This window comes from Prunus persica, chromosome G1, assembly GCF_000346465.2.
Source record: "Prunus persica cultivar Lovell chromosome G1, Prunus_persica_NCBIv2, whole genome shotgun sequence".
Lineage (NCBI taxonomy): Eukaryota > Viridiplantae > Streptophyta > Magnoliopsida > Rosales > Rosaceae > Prunus > Prunus persica.
This window is the reverse complement of record NC_034009.1, coordinates 5,285,397-5,300,889: the sequence shown is the minus strand read 5'-3', so window position 1 is coordinate 5,300,889 and position 15,493 is coordinate 5,285,397. Positions and strand designations below refer to the sequence as shown.

Genomic DNA, 15,493 nt, shown 5'->3' with positions numbered 1-15,493 from the left:
AGTCTAATCCAATAGAAAAAGATCTTGATTTGCAGAATAGTAATCTCAAGTTCAAAACCTCATAACACTGTTGTAGTGTATATGAGAAAAATACGTCATCCCTTTATAATTTAGAGTATTACTTGTAATAAAAAAAACCATGCATGTATATCTATATATGCTTACTAATTTAGCTATTAATAAGTTGCCAACAAGTCAATAGCTCGATTGTAAAAGCATTTGCGCGTGCAAATAAGTTGTCTCATATTCCAAACTCTAATGGCACCTCCACTTCCCGTTCCAAAATTTGACCCAATTAACAAAAAAGAAAAAGAAAAAGAAGTTAATAGTAAGTTATATGGTCCCACTCATAAATTATTGATGCTGATGGAAGTACAAGAAAACAAGGGTTAATTGTTGAAGTCAAAGCTCCAGGAAAATGGCTATCTTGTCACTACTATTATATAAAGGGATGGCCGATCATGCAAATTTACACACGATCAAACCAAACTTGAGCCTTTACCTTAATATTACATCCAAACTGCCCATCATGTTCATGATGAAATGCCCAAAAATTCTCTTTCTTTTTGGAGTTGTATTATTGCACTACTCATGCTTCCTTCAGTCTGCCATATCTTCATCAACTTCCAACTTCACAGATCAATCTGCCCTCCTTGCCATCCAATCTAAACTCAGTTTTGACCCCACCAATATTGTTTTGGGTGGTAACTGGACTACCAAAACAAGCTTCTGTAATTGGGTTGGGGTCTTTTGTAGCAAACGCAGGCAAAGAGTCACAGCCTTAAAGCTTTCCTATATGGCTCTCCAAGGCACCATTTCCCCTCATATTGGCAACCTCTCCTTCCTCGTCTCGCTCGATCTTCGAAACAACAGCTTCTTTGGGCCCTTGCCTAATGAAATCAGCCGTTTACATCGCCTGAGGTCACTTTTATTGCATAACAACCAGCTGCAAGGAAGCATCCCTCCAACTTTGTACCATTGCCAGAATCTCGAAGTCCTAGTCCTTGAAGTAAACAGGCTAACAGGTCCTATACCTAGGGAGTTGGGTTTCCTACCTAGACTCCGTACGTTATTCCTCGGCCTGAATAATCTCACGGGTACAATTCCTTCACCCTTGGGTAACATTTCAACATTGGAAAGATTGAGCTTGGACGAGAGCGGCCTCACAGGTTCATTCTCTTCTGCTCTCCTTAACCTAACTTCTCTAACAATGATTTCTCTACCTAAGAACAGCATCTCAGGAAGTCTTCCTGTGGACCTTTGCCATTATTGGCCAAATATCCAAAACATTTCATTCTCTTTCAACAAGTTCAGTGGCAAGATCCCTTCTAGAATTGGTCAATGCAGAGAGCTTAAGATCTTATCTCTGTCATACAATAGCTTTGTTGGAAGCATCCCAGAAGAAGTTTGGAGCTTGCAACATCTTCAAATCCTATACCTTGGTGGTAATAAGCTGACAGGTACTATATCTCCTTCAATTGGAAACATGTCCAACTTGAAGAGATTTGCTGTGGGACGCAATAACATAGAGGGAAATATTCCAGGCAATTTGGGACATCTTTCTAATCTAGCTTTTTTGGGCTTGGCTTTTAATAGCCTAACAGGTCCAATACCTCAAGTAATCTTCAACATCTCCTCCTTGGAAGGTTTAGAAATGCAATCCAATGCTCTTTCTGGAGAGTTTCCTTCCTCTGCAGTTTTTCTTCCTAACCTCAATTCCTTACTTTTTCATACCAATCAAATTACAGGACCTATCCCAACTTATTTTTCAAATTTTACTAAGCTCACTCAGCTTGATGCTGACAACAACTTGCTCTATGGACCAATACCCATGAATCTTGGTAGCTTGAAACATCTCCAATTCCTTAATTTGGCAAGAAATCAGCTAACGGGAGAACCCGGGTTCGATGAGCTTAGATTCCTTTCTTCTTTGTTGAATTCTAGTTCACTGGAATATATAATTTTGTATGAAAATCCTCTAAATGGCATCATACCCGATTCCATTGGAAACTTCTCTCAGTCCCTCCAGGTAATTTATGCACCTGCATGCCAAATTAGAGGCCATATACCCAAGAGCATTGGTTCCTTGAGGAACTTGACCTTCCTTTACTTAGCTCACAACAATCTGAGTGGAAAAATACCATCATCAATTAGAGGATTGGAAACTTTGCAAAGATTGCATCTTCAAAACAATAGCATTGAAGGGTTCGTTCCGAATGAGCTTTGTCACCTGAAGAACCTAGGGGAAATATTGCTATCAAACAACAAAATCTCTGGATTGATCCCAATTTGCATAGGAAACCTCAGGCGCCTTCAAATAGTTCTCCTAGACTCCAACAGCTTGACATCATCGATACCCATGAGCTTGTGGAACCTTGAAAGTCTGTTGGTCTTAAATTTGTCATTCAATTCTTTTGATGGCAACTTACCTCAAGGAATGACAAAGTTGAATGCTGTTCAAGTGATAGATTTATCTTGGAACCAAATTGCTGGAAACATTCCAAGCGTCATTGCAGCTTTTCAAAGCCTACGCTCTCTCAATTTGTCAAACAACCTGTTTGTAGGAAACGTTCCAAAAACTTTTGGTGATCTGAAAGGGTTGGAAGATTTGGACCTATCACACAACAGTTTATCTGGCACAATACCAAAGTCTCTGGAAACACTCAAATATCTCGAGCATTTGAATTTCTCTTTCAATCATCTGTCGGGACAGATTCCTTCTGGCGGACCTTTTGCCAACTTCACTGCCCAATCATTTTTGGAGAATGGAGAACTTTGTGGGAGACCAGATTTTGGTGTCCGAAATTGCACCCCTCAAAGCACTCAAAATTATAAGGCAGCACTTCATTTGTTCAAGTATATTCTTCCAGCCATTGCCTCCACGATGATCCTTGCAGCTCTCGTTTATAGGTTGATAAAGTACCATAAAAAAAGAAATGCAGGCCTTCCAAGCTCAGTTGAACCCACGTTATCGGCGATAGAGCATAGAATGATATCATATCAAGAACTTCGACGTGCTACTAATGATTTCTGCGAAAGCAACGCACTCGGAGTAGGAAGTTTTGGTTCTGTGTACAAGGGGATACTGTCTAATGGAACAACGGTTGCTGTGAAAGTTCTAAACTTGCAAATGGAGGGTGCCTTAAAAAGTTTCGATGCGGAATGTAAGGTGTGGAGAACAATCCGGCACAGAAATCTTGTCAAGGTCATAACTTCATGCTCAAGCCATGAGGTAAGAGCTTTGGTGCTGCAATACATGTGTAATGGCAGCCTTGAGAAGTGGTTATACTCTCACAACTATTGTCTGAATCTTGTACAAAGAGTGAGCATGATGGTTGATATTGCCTTAGCTCTGGAATATCTTCACCATGGCCAAGCAGAAGTTGTGGTGCACTGTGATTTGAAGCCTAGCAATATCCTTCTCGATGAAGACATGGTTGCACATGTGGGAGACTTTGGTCTTGCAAAAATCTTGGCAAAAAATAAAGACGAAACACAAACCAGAACAATTGGTACACTTGGCTACGTTGCACCAGGTAAAGCAAGTAATTTATGTATTTTAGTTACTAAGATTAACTAATTGTCCTTAACTTATGCAAACCTGAAATTTGATGGTGAATTATTGATATCTCGTCGTAGATTAGTTGATAGGAAATGCTAGCATATCTATTGCTCATGACACAATTTCCGGTGTTGATGTTTATGAGCCAAACAACGGGATTCACACTCATCGATTATGGAGCCCATAATAATCATCAACAACTGAGATTGTGTCACATCCCGCGTGAGACTAAGACTAACACTCTAAATTGTTTTACAATTGATGTGTGTCCACAGAATATGGTTCTACAGGAAAAGTGTCTACAAAAGGTGATGTTTATAGCTATGGGATAATGATGTTGGAAATAATCACGAGAAAGAAACCCACAGATGAAATGTTTGCCGGAGAACAGACTTTGAGACAATGGATAAATGAGTCACTCCCCAACAATTGTTTAGAAGTAGTGGATGCTGGTTTATTGAGCATAGAAGAGGGCAGAAACGTAAATGCTACAAAAAATATCATTTTGTCCATCATGGAAATAAGCTTGAGGTGTTGTGAACAAGTGCCAGAGGAAAGAATGGACTTCAAGGATGTGGTGACCAAGCTCATGAAAATAAAATTGGCACTTGGAAATAGAAGAAATAGGGTTTAGTGTTTAGTGACCGCGGGATTGCCATGGTTGTCCATGTGTGCACAATTTCGTTGTTAGTTTTTGTGTATTTTTTGCTACACTTGGCTACCCTAAACCAATATGCAAAGTGTACCTCATTTATAATTGCAAGTATAGCCATCTATCCCCTTAATATTTCTCAAAAGGTCTTTTTTTTTTTTTTTTTTAATGTAGAAGGAAATTAATGGTTGATAGCATAACTATTCATGTTTTTGTTTTTATGTACAAGCGATATTGGTGAAAGAGAAATTTGAACATTACATGGAGTGACTTAATTGCTGCTAATCATTTGAGCTACAAACCTCTTGTATAAATTTTAACTAACCATTAATATTTAGATAAAATTTTCTCATAAACGGTATATTTTCTTTCATTTATTTTTATTTTATACTTACATGAAATTTCCTTCACTAATTTTATCCAAACTCAACCCAACCCAATCCAACCTAACCCAGCCCAGACCATATCCAAACATTAAAAACGAAAAACAAAAAACAAAAACAAAAACAAAAAATAGAAAGAAATAGAAAGGCGCTGAAGTGCAGCAATTGGAAAAGGAGAGAAAATGGCGGCAACCAGTGACAAAGAAATGGATTCTCTGCTTTCCACTTTCGATCAAATCTACCAGGTAGGTACAAATCTTCCTCTTCCTCCTTCCTTCCTGACTATCCTATATTCCGATTCCGTTTGGCTGCCTAGCAAACCACGGAAAAAAAAAAAAAGAAAAAAAAAAAGAGAAAACGAGCTTTTCTCGGCAGCCAAACAAACCGATCGATGATTTTCTTTTTTCTTTCTTAATTCAAACTCAGAATTCTCAGGATTTCAAGAGCGGCGTGGCAGAGATCCAGTTGGCGAATTCCACGTGTAATGCCGAGGCCAAGAAGCGAGAAGCTCTGGAATTCACCTGCAACAATCTTAAGCAAGGCCGGTCACTTCTTCTTGATAATTAAACGCAGCGTTTTCGAGTTCACTGTTCCAGATTACTGATTTGGAAAGCGTTGATTTGATTTGATAATGTTGCAGAAAATGAGCGATTGACCAGATTGTACACCGAGTGTTTGAACAATGTTGCCGATCAGCTAGAACGCCGTAGCTCAAGCCAGGGCTTGAAAGAAGAGGTGAAGAGGATGAGGGAGGAGTGCCTCAGTAAAGAAGAAGAGCGTAGGAAGGCCATGGAATTGGCTAAGCAAGACTGTGCTGCCAAGGTTGATGACTTGGAGGCTCAAATTAGGTGAGTTTTTCAGTGAATACCAAAATATAGTTTTTTATTGAAAAATATTGCAACTTTAGCCCAAATTTGATACTTGAATATCTTTGAGGATTGTTTTGAAACTATTTGAGTATCGAATTATGGCTAACGTTGCAAATGTCAAAGGATATAAGAAAGCTTCTTTTGCTATCTTTTTTTATAGCGAGTATGGGATGTTATCAGACTGTCAAGATGAAATCTTGTCTAAATATATGGTTTTTATCTACGTGTATTAAGAGTAGTCTTCGTAGCAGGTATGTTACATTGTTAGACCGTCAATTTGAATCAATGAATATAGATGAAACCGACCGTCAATTTGAATCAATGAATATAGATGAAACCGTGTTTAAAAGTATAGTTTCAATCCACAGTTTGACGAACTTAGAATGTGTAGGGAAAGAAATTTACTCTACGTAAAATGTTAATACTGTTTGCTTATATCAGAGGGTTTATGCTTGAGAAGGCGACAAATGAAGCAACCATTGATCACCTTCAACGGGATTTAGCAGCTCATAAATCCCATCTGCATGTTCTAGCAAGCAGGTTGGATCATGTGCAGTTAGATGTGGAATCAAAATGTGAGGTCCCAATGAACTCCTTTCGTTTTTATCTCTGTTAGCAAGTACCTACCAGGTACAGCATGCTCATGTTGATCAATTGGATAATTGTTCCTTTGCAGATATTCTGGAGATTCAGGATTTAAAGGACTGTCTTGCAATTGAACAGGAGGAGAAAAATGAGTCGAGTAAAAAACTCCAGGACTTACAGAAGGAATGTGAGTGTGAGGTTGCTTTCAGTTTCTCTTGCTATTCAAATTATTTTACATGTCATTTCTTGGTGGTTGTTTTGGCCTGCCAAAAACTAATGATTTGTTTGCTGCTACCCTTAGTGCTGGTTAGCAGATCAAAGCTCGTTGAGCAGCAACGAGATTCGAATTCGATTTGGCAGGTTGAAACACTTAAGACCAAGATTATGAAGCTGAGGAAGGAGAATGAGATCTTAAAGCGCAAGTTTCCTCATTCAGATGAGGGCTAGATGTAGATGGGTGGAAACAAGTTCATTGTACTGTACTATATGTCAAATGCTAGATTGATGGTTTTGTTTGTGGTGTTTTGAGTGGCTCTCTTTGGCCTGCCTCTCTGTTGCACGACTTGGACAATGAGGTTACGGAAATTTGAAGTCTTGACTGGCATATCAGGGGGTAGATGGCGAAGTGCATTAGTTAATGTCATTTTTTTAAATTTTGAATGGTTGCAATAAACTGACTGTTTCTCCAAGAAAATGAACCAACACCGATAATCCCTAAGATTAAAAATGTTGAAACACATTGCAAGTAATGATTTAAAATATGTCTGGAACAAAACGAAGCATATATAGTTCAAGGGATTAAAGAGTATTCATCCGTCTCTCAATATCACGCGTATATTATGCAGACGGAAGTTAGACCAGTTGATTCGGACAATAAACCCACTCCGTCGCACCAGAGTTTGAACTCCCTCCTGGCGTAGCACTAATAGTGAAAAAGTTTTTAAATATGGGCTAGGAACCAAGTTAAAGTTTGGTAAGGCCCAAACGTTTCCAGCCCAATCCACGTAGACTCTCTCCGTCCCACTCAGTACGCCATTCTTCCAAGTTCAAAATCAAACCAACGACTTTCCATTTCCATTTTGGCAGCCAATCAAAGTTCCAAAAGCGAAAAGCTTTCATTCTCATTTCTACCTCAAATCTCACTCATTTTTCTTTTATTTTTTATTTTTTTCTCAACAAATAAAAATAAACCCAAAAATGGGAAAAAAATCGTTATCTTCTTCATCGCAATCGTGGTGGTGGAGAGGGTGGAGATATCTTCACCCGCAGCATAACCTGAGGAGCCCGCAGCTGTTGACACTCTTCATTATCTCCTTTGTTGCTCTCACATGGCTGCTCTCTGGCCTCGAATCTCTCAGTGTAGAGCACCAGGTTTTTTCCTTTTCTTTTTTGGATCATTTATGTAATTATGCATGCACCATGCTCATGCTATATATTCAGCTATTTGTATCAATATTCCAAAATAATTGGAGTAATTTTAGGAAATTGGAAAATCTGTGATGTCTGGCGTTTTTATTTGAATAGTTAGTGGTTTCAAGGTTGAATAAGGAACTGATAACTTTGAAGAATCAGATAAAGATGAATTAATTAGATTAGAGTGTGGTGGAATTAATTGCAATTGAGAATTTTTTTTAAATGGTAAATTGTAGCTAGAGAATGTGAAGAAGAATATAAGAAGTTGGAGCATTGTCGAGGAGGAGGATGATCCTCTCAATGTTGAACGAAGAAGAGCAGTTAAAGAGGCTATGATTCATGCTTGGACTTGTTACGAGATGTACGCATGGGGTCGTGATGAACTCCAGGTATGCTTCCTGCTTTAATGCTCAATCAATGATCCATGTAACAGATTTCCTAACATATATATTGGTCGATAAATGCGGTAACATAACTTCATTGGTAACATAGCTTCATTATTAATTTGCTTATTAGTGGATTCGAATACTACTACTCTAGTTTTGTTTTTTTATATAATAAACAAACTTTCATTGAATAAAATTGAAATGCACCACAATGGGGACAGCATGTTGGCGAATGAATACTGCAACTCTAATAACTTAAACTCTCATTCTAAACAGCCACAAACAAGAGATGGTGTTGATAGTTTTGGCGGTCTAGGAGCAACTCTAGTGGATTCTCTTGATACCTTGTACATAATGGGTCTTGACGAGCAATTCCAAAGAGCTAGAGAGTGAGTTTCTAACTGTTTTAATTTATCTCCCCCACAGATCATAGTTTCTCCATATATATGGCTGACACGTAACATGTATATAACTGTAAAAATACACATTCAGATTGAGAAAACACAATTGTAATTTGCAAATGGTTTTCTTGACAGGTTATTTTTCTCAAATAGTTTTAGCTGTAATATCTGAATTTATTTTAATTATTGTGGTTAAGGTTTTACTTTTTCCATTCTTGAAGTAGTTTCACTTTGAGGTGGCTAATATTGATAATCATAAATTATTTCAGGTGGGTTGCAAAGTCGTTGAATTTCAACAAGAATTACGAGGCTAGTGTTTTTGAGACAACCATAAGGTTGCATTAGAAGGTTTAATTAATTCTATATAAATACCAAGTTACCTATTTCTTTTCTCGGATGTGGGAGAAGGGGCCGTACCTCATTTGGACAAGTTCCAGAATATTGTATTACATGTCCATTGCACCTGGTCATCTCCAGTGACTTACTCTTTTGTGGCTACTTTTGTGGAATGTAGAGTTATAGGTGGACTTCTTAGCGCATATGATCTCTCTGATGACAAAGTGTTCCTTGAAAAGGCTAGAGATATTGCAGATAGGTTGCTGCCTGCGTGGAATACACCCTCAGGAATCCCCTATAACATAATAAACTTGAGATATGGGGATGCCCGTAACCCTCGGTGGACAGGGGTAAGTTCCATCTATGGCATTGCTTGCTGCTTTTCGTTTTTATTTTTTAAGCTGAACATCAAATCGTTTGTATCATTTTTATTGTTTGCTTGTCTTAAAAAATTAAAACTATTAGTAACTGAATAATATCATTTACAAGATCAAAGATGGCTCAAGTAAATTTTCAATTCTGTATTTTATATATGTCTGAAGAGATGAAATGATCTATCAAATCTATACTCTTTGGTGTCTTCTTCCGAGTTTGAGCTACATGATCTATTAGCTACTAAATCTCTAAATAACCGCAAAGGATCTACTAGTGTAGTGGTTTGGAGTATTCACTCCTTCAAGCAAGGTCTTGGGTTGGAGTCCTAGCATCTGTATAGTGTGTGTGAGTTTAGTATGCTATCGCCCCTCTCAATAGGCAACGTCCTTAAAAAAATATCTCTAAATAACCATACATCTGCTTGGTGTTACCTAGGTTGTAAAGTCTGTATTCACACTAATTACTGTTTAAATTTCTGGGTTGTAACTATATGGTGCTAAGTTGAAGTAGGCATCTAAATGGCATCAGTTAAGAATCTTTTTCTAACATCATCAGACTATCTTTTTTGTTTATTTAAATATTTCCTGTTACTAGGGAAAAAGTATTCTGGCAGATGCTGGTTCAGAGCAGCTTGAATTTATTGCTCTATCTCAGAGGACAAATGATCCTAAGTACCAGCAGAAGGTGCTCTTTATGCTTTCACAATGTAGCTCAGAACGTAGATTTATTCCTGCCTATTTGATGAATAGCATTATCCTTACCATGGACTTATTGTTTTTATCCTCATATCTCAAGCTAATTTCTTTAGAATGCAGAAACAATGTAAATGATAGATAGAATAACCCCTTGCTTCCTTTCCTCACTATAACTGTTTGCATGCTGATATTTCAGGTGGAATATGTCATTGAAGAGCTTCATAAAACCTTCCCTGCTGATGGATTGCTTCCCATATATATTGATCCTCACACTGGAATTACCTCATACTCAAAAATTTCCTTTGGTGCCATGGGTGATAGGTATTGAAACTCAGGAATCATTGTTATCCATATTTGGTAAAAATGATTTTTTATTTATTTGAAAATTACTGTTAAAGGAGAGGAATCACAGGTTAGCCATGCCAGGCTTTATATGTGTGATTCAACCATTCTACTATTAATTGAGGCCTTGTAGATTCTGGGAAGAATTGGCTGTTGAACCAGAGTTTATGACTCTAGTTCAAGCTAGTGCTTACTTCCCTGACCTTTGATCCTGAAACTGTATTTCGTGAATTAGATTGAATTTTTGTGCTATTATTGGGATTCAACTGTAATGAGTTGAAATTGAATAATTATTTATAGATAATTTTTAAACAACGTTGATAGAAGTTGAAGGAAAGTTTTAGGTTATGAAGGTAAAACCATCAATTTTTGATTGATTTGCCTAGTTGAAATATGAAGTCAAATTATGGATTGTTTATTAAAAACTTCATAGTAGAAGACCATGACAGTCATGAGTTTCACATGTCATGATCTCTAGAATTTTTTTCATGTTTCTCAATTATAAACAAATTACTAGGTTAAAGTATTCTGATGATCCTTTCTTAGAACGTTGTTATTAAATATATATCTATCTATATCGTAAACTATCGGATCAGGTATTACTTAGATGTGAAACTTGCAGACCTCATTGGTTGTGATATTGATCTTTTGGGGGGAACGAAATCAAAGATTATATAGACTTGTAGAGAACCTCTATGTAGTTGACTATTAATTAATTGGACCTTCAAGGAACGAGCAGAGTAAAAAACGAAAGGTTTGAGTAACCCTCCGAGCTAGGGATATAAAAAAGGCTCAAAATTGAAAGCACATATTACCCAGTAACTTTCGGAGGGTTTATATCCATAGGTATTGCTGGCCAATTAATTTTCAAAATGTCTTTGTGGATGCAGCTTTTATGAATATCTACTCAAGGCTTGGATACAAGGGAACAAAACTGAATCTGTAACGCACTACAGGTGAGAAGCTTTAGACATCAGTTAGTATGATGGATTAGTAGTATTTTGAATGACAGTTGATCCTGATGAATAGATGTACACAATTTTCATCATTTCACAGTTGGTAATGCTGAGACATGTCAGTCCTTTGCTTTTGCGCATGCCTGTTCATGTGTGCTCTCCTTCTTTTCTCTGATGAGTTATGACGATTTGTTATGACCTTTATTAATCTCATCTGAGGCAGTTAATTGAATCTCTGTTATGACAAAATCATTGCCTATCTATATTGGAATCAGAGAAATGTGGGAGACATCAATGAAAGGTCTGAAAAGCTTGATTCGGAAGACAACACCATCCTCATATGCATATATATGTGAGAAGACTGGAAGCTCGCTGTCCGATAAGGTAGTGTATGAATTAGCAGAATGTAGTGTTTGTCAATTAAATTGTGAACACTTTGGAGGGCTGTGCTTGGTGTATGCAGATGGATGAATTAGCTTGCTTTGCTCCTGGAATGTTGGCTTTAGGATCTACTGGCTATGGCCCTGATGAAGCTGAAAAGTTTTTATCCCTTGCTGAAGAGGTACCATGGAGAAAGTATTTGAGGTCATGTTTTGCTAGAGCAGGCTCAGTTTATCCTCTTATGTATGGAAGTTTTGAAGCACCTGATTAATAATTGGCATGTCACCCAAAAAGAAAGGAAAAACGTATTAAATACTATAGTGTAGTAAACTGATACTCCATAATTCTGATTAGGTACAGGGTACACTGATTTATACAAGGAGCGTAAGGAATAAATTTCTCCTCTGTCTTGCATAAAACATGTAAGAGTTGCTTTTATTTGAGACTGACACAAAAATTGAATAGAATATTCAAATTTAAGGGCCCATTTGGTAAACTTTTCGTTTTATTTTTGAGTTTTCATTTTTTGTTAGAGATAGAGAGGAAATATATGGAAGAAAGAGAGGAATGAGGAAGGGTGAAGGAAGGGTGGTGGGAGGGATGTGGAAGAAGTATGTATGGAATGCCATATAAAATAAAAACAGTTTTGGTTTGGGGTCATATGATGTTGTACAAAAACATTAAGTCAAAAAATACTTTGGTTTAATACAAATAAGTCCACAAAAGGCTGTGTACACAGGAAAATCAAACTGAACGTTTTTCATCATTTAAGGGGGAGATTTTCTCTGCAGAATCCCAAAGATTACTTCAAAAAATTTTGTTATTGATAGAAAAGAAGGGGAAAAAAGCTGTTCTAGAGTGGACTGGAGATTAGAGGATTAGCAGTAGATACAGGAGCTCGGAGTGTGCATTGTCATACCTTAGTACAGTCTACCCTAATGTCTTGGATTATCTTACCTTTAACTCTACCCTAATGTCTTGGTATGCAACCAAAATTGTTCATCTGTATTGATTTCAAGTGTTTGTAATGTTGCATCATTCAGATTCTATCAACCATAACATTATGGATGTGGATAAACTCTGCTCTTATTATTTCCAATCGTTTATGGATAACTTACCCTTTAGACTGGGGTAAAATTAAAATTTCATTTGCGAATGAAGAGGATTACTTAAAACTTAACTCATAGTGTCTATAACCACCTAAACTATACAGCGCTGCTTTCAGATTGTAATCTAATTTGGCTAACAAAGTTTCACAGCTTCTTAACCTTTACTATTCCAGTTTCGACAATCAATAAGCACAATCAAACGGTAATTTTATCAGGTATCCAATAGCTTATGTCTTGAATTGCTATTTATCATGTAGCTTGCATGGACATGTTATAACTTTTACCAGACAACACCTACAAAATTGGCTGGAGAGAACTATTACTTCCCTGCTGGACAGGTCTTGTACTTCCATGCTTCTTATACTTTACACTAAGATGTTTTAGTAATTTTATATCAGAAGATTTTGCAGGACATGACCGTTGGAACATCATGGAGCATTTTGAGGCCGGAGACGGTGGAGTCACTTTTTTACCTATGGCGTTTAACTGGGAACAAAACTTACCAAGAATGGGGTTGGAATATTTTCCAAGCATTTGAAAAGAACTCTCGAGTAGATACAGGATATAGTGGACTTAAAGATGTAAGAACATGTCATGAAATGAATTTTATGTTATTTTCTTTGAATTCTGAGGTAGGTACTACATAGAAACACACGTATAATCAAGACTCACATGACTAAATGATTTTCATCATCTTGCACTATTATTTTCATTTTGAAAACTTCATTATGTTGCCTCCTACTGCACCCTCACTACGTTCATGCAAAAAATAAATCAAAAGAAAATAGAAGAAAAGAAAGACATGTAAGGGAAGGTTACATATAAATGTACCGAAACCCTTTGCTACTCCTCACTGCTATGGTGTTGTAAGTGTCCATATATGTGCAATGTGGCTGGAATCTTTCCTAGACTGTGCAGTTTGGGATGGAGTTTTGGTTGCTTGCATGAATTGGAGATCGCAATTTCTCAGACTGGTTGGTTTGAATGAGAGTTCCCACATCTGAGTTGTATTTTCAGCATGTTTAAGAGTAGATATATGCAGCACTAAGTTAGGTTGGTGGTGAACTTAATATATGCCATGAACGAGAAAATTTTCTCATATTCCTTGGTGTGCTGCATATATGCCCTGAACCACTTGTATTTCTCATGGCATATATCTTTACGTGGTTGCAAAATAAATGACCAAATTGTTAAGATTTGGACTCTCTCCTTTTTTGTTTATACTGTATATGTTTACATCCCTGAATACATTAATATTTTTACTGAAGTATTTTAGCCAATTTTGCTCAGGTGAGTTCAGGTGAGAAAGACAATATGATGCAGAGCTTCTTCCTCGCAGAAACGCTGAAGTATCTCTATCTCCTCTTTTCACCTCCATCGTTTATCTCTTTGGATGAATGGGTTTTTAACACAGAAGCCCACCCTCTAAGGATCGCGACTCGACATGCTAATGGAGAGACTTATAGTACAATTGGACAAGATAGATTACAAGAAAGGTTCCATGGTAGGAAAGGTCGGTCAGGATCTAATTAGTTCCATACTTGATAAACTTCAAGTCCATAGGTCCCCATTTTCAACCAGATTTGAAGGCAATCAAGCAATTCAGTTATGTGGGGGTGATGGTGAACTGCTGTGCCGGAAACAGATGGGCTGCCCTTCAGCTCCTACTTGGTGTGTAACTATAGACTGTAGAATATTAGAACGGGTTCAACCCTCTATATTTCTATTCTGATGATGTGCTTATGGCCAAAATCCATGATTTTTGTTTCAGCCTTTCATTCTCTTTTCAGTATAAATCCTAAACCCTATATACCTCAAACCCTACGATTAAGAGATTTCGTTTCGGCCATAAGCATTGTATCATCACAGAAAATTTAAGTAGACTATCTTATTTCTGTTGGAATATTATAGCAGCATTGTTGTAGTTGCAGAGGTTTACATCTTAGGATCAGAAACATAAAGGATGCCCATGTAATAAACATTCGGATGATTCAACACCATATATAACACGTATTCTATGATCAATTGGATTCGATTAGATAGATTATGAACACAATGATCCAAACTTATGTCCAAAAGCAAGGGATCTTAAGGCCAGTTTCTCTCTCTTTTTTTCCTTTTTTTTTTTTCTCTTTTAAGATCATCACTGTCACCGGCCCCAAATAAAATTTGTAATGCTTGTTTTCTGTGAACAAAAGTTAAGAATTTAATTACAAGAAACACATGGTATATATCAATGATGTAGATACAGCTTTATGCATGGCTTTTATGTGTATAAAGTTGTACAAGAATCAAAACTGTTGATTTGTAATCAGTACATAACTGAGTGACTGCATATTTCACAACTGTAACTGCAGCCAAAGAAGTCACTTTCTTTGTTTTTCTCCCCCTTTCTTTTGTAAAAAGGAGTCTCTTTGTGCTCATAAAAAAATTTCTCCAAACAATCCCAGTTTCCGTATCATTATTAATGGTTTTGCAAGTTATGATTTCGAACCCGAGACCTCTTTTTAACTTGAAAGAAATTAAAATATCACTCACCTAATTAAGAGCCAGTTAATACACCTTTCATGAATTTTGGTCATCAAAGAATGTGACATGTGACTTCATCATCACAGTATTTTGTTCATATATGAACAAATGAAACACAACATCATCAGAGAATGTTAATGATCAAAGGAATAGTGCCACAGCAAATGATCAGAATTGTATATAAATAAATACTGCAAATTAATGATTAATTAATTAGATAGCGACAAGCAGAGCTTGTGCCTGAATGTTCCTCCATTTCACACACAGGTGGTCAAATTCAAGACAAGTGGAGGCTTAAAGATAAAATCGAGAAAATTTACAAGCCCAAGCAAAGAAACATTCCCTTCAACAACCCTACCAATACCAAAGAACCCAAAAAAAAAAAAAAAAAAAAAAAAAGTATGATCGAACAAAGCAAAAAGCAGCCCATCCATCCCCACCCACCTCACTTGCAATGATGACTTCAAGAGTGGGAGTGGGGCTCTCTTATATATAAAAGTTCTTCAACTATCTATGCTC

The 15,493-nt window shown here is 37.0% G+C and overlaps 3 protein-coding genes across 11 annotated transcripts; all 3 read left to right on the top strand.

Annotated features, from left to right (window-relative positions):
• LOC18789636 (receptor kinase-like protein Xa21) lies at positions 1–4,210 on the top strand. Its single transcript, XM_007224517.2, has 2 exons — positions 1–3,536; positions 3,838–4,210. Exons 1-2 carry the CDS (start codon positions 419–421, stop codon positions 4,194–4,196), a joined length of 3,477 nt encoding a protein of 1,158 aa, XP_007224579.2. The 5' UTR covers positions 1–418; the 3' UTR covers positions 4,197–4,210.
• On the top strand, positions 4,212–6,757 carry LOC18790987 (protein At-4/1). 3 transcript variants are annotated; one of them, XM_020561515.1, is made up of 6 exons: positions 4,212–4,842; positions 5,024–5,138; positions 5,238–5,445; positions 5,908–6,041; positions 6,143–6,249; positions 6,353–6,757. In XM_020561515.1, the coding sequence occupies exons 1-6, from the start codon at positions 4,780–4,782 to the stop codon at positions 6,437–6,439; spliced, it is 714 nt and encodes a 237-aa protein (XP_020417104.1). In that variant the 5' UTR covers positions 4,212–4,779; the 3' UTR covers positions 6,440–6,757. The 3 variants fall into 3 exon arrangements, with proteins under 3 accessions (XP_020417104.1, XP_020417095.1, XP_007223727.1); XM_020561506.1 differs by having other exon boundaries at positions 4,215–4,842; positions 6,143–6,238; positions 6,353–6,754; XM_007223665.2 differs by having other exon boundaries at positions 4,217–4,842; positions 5,033–5,138; positions 6,143–6,238; positions 6,353–6,752.
• On the top strand, positions 7,128–14,492 carry LOC18790145 (mannosyl-oligosaccharide 1,2-alpha-mannosidase MNS1). 7 transcript variants are annotated; one of them, XM_007227308.2, is made up of 13 exons: positions 7,128–7,422; positions 7,701–7,853; positions 8,127–8,239; positions 8,521–8,586; positions 8,766–8,937; positions 9,557–9,646; positions 9,854–9,978; positions 10,890–10,955; positions 11,231–11,339; positions 11,419–11,517; positions 12,703–12,783; positions 12,856–13,026; positions 13,736–14,492. In XM_007227308.2, the coding sequence occupies exons 1-13, from the start codon at positions 7,249–7,251 to the stop codon at positions 13,976–13,978; spliced, it is 1,662 nt and encodes a 553-aa protein (XP_007227370.2). In that variant the 5' UTR covers positions 7,128–7,248; the 3' UTR covers positions 13,979–14,492. The 7 variants fall into 7 exon arrangements, with proteins under 7 accessions (XP_007227370.2, XP_020410520.1, XP_020410524.1 ...); XM_020554931.1 differs by having other exon boundaries at positions 12,847–13,026; XM_020554935.1 differs by lacking the exon at positions 9,557–9,646 and having other exon boundaries at positions 12,847–13,026.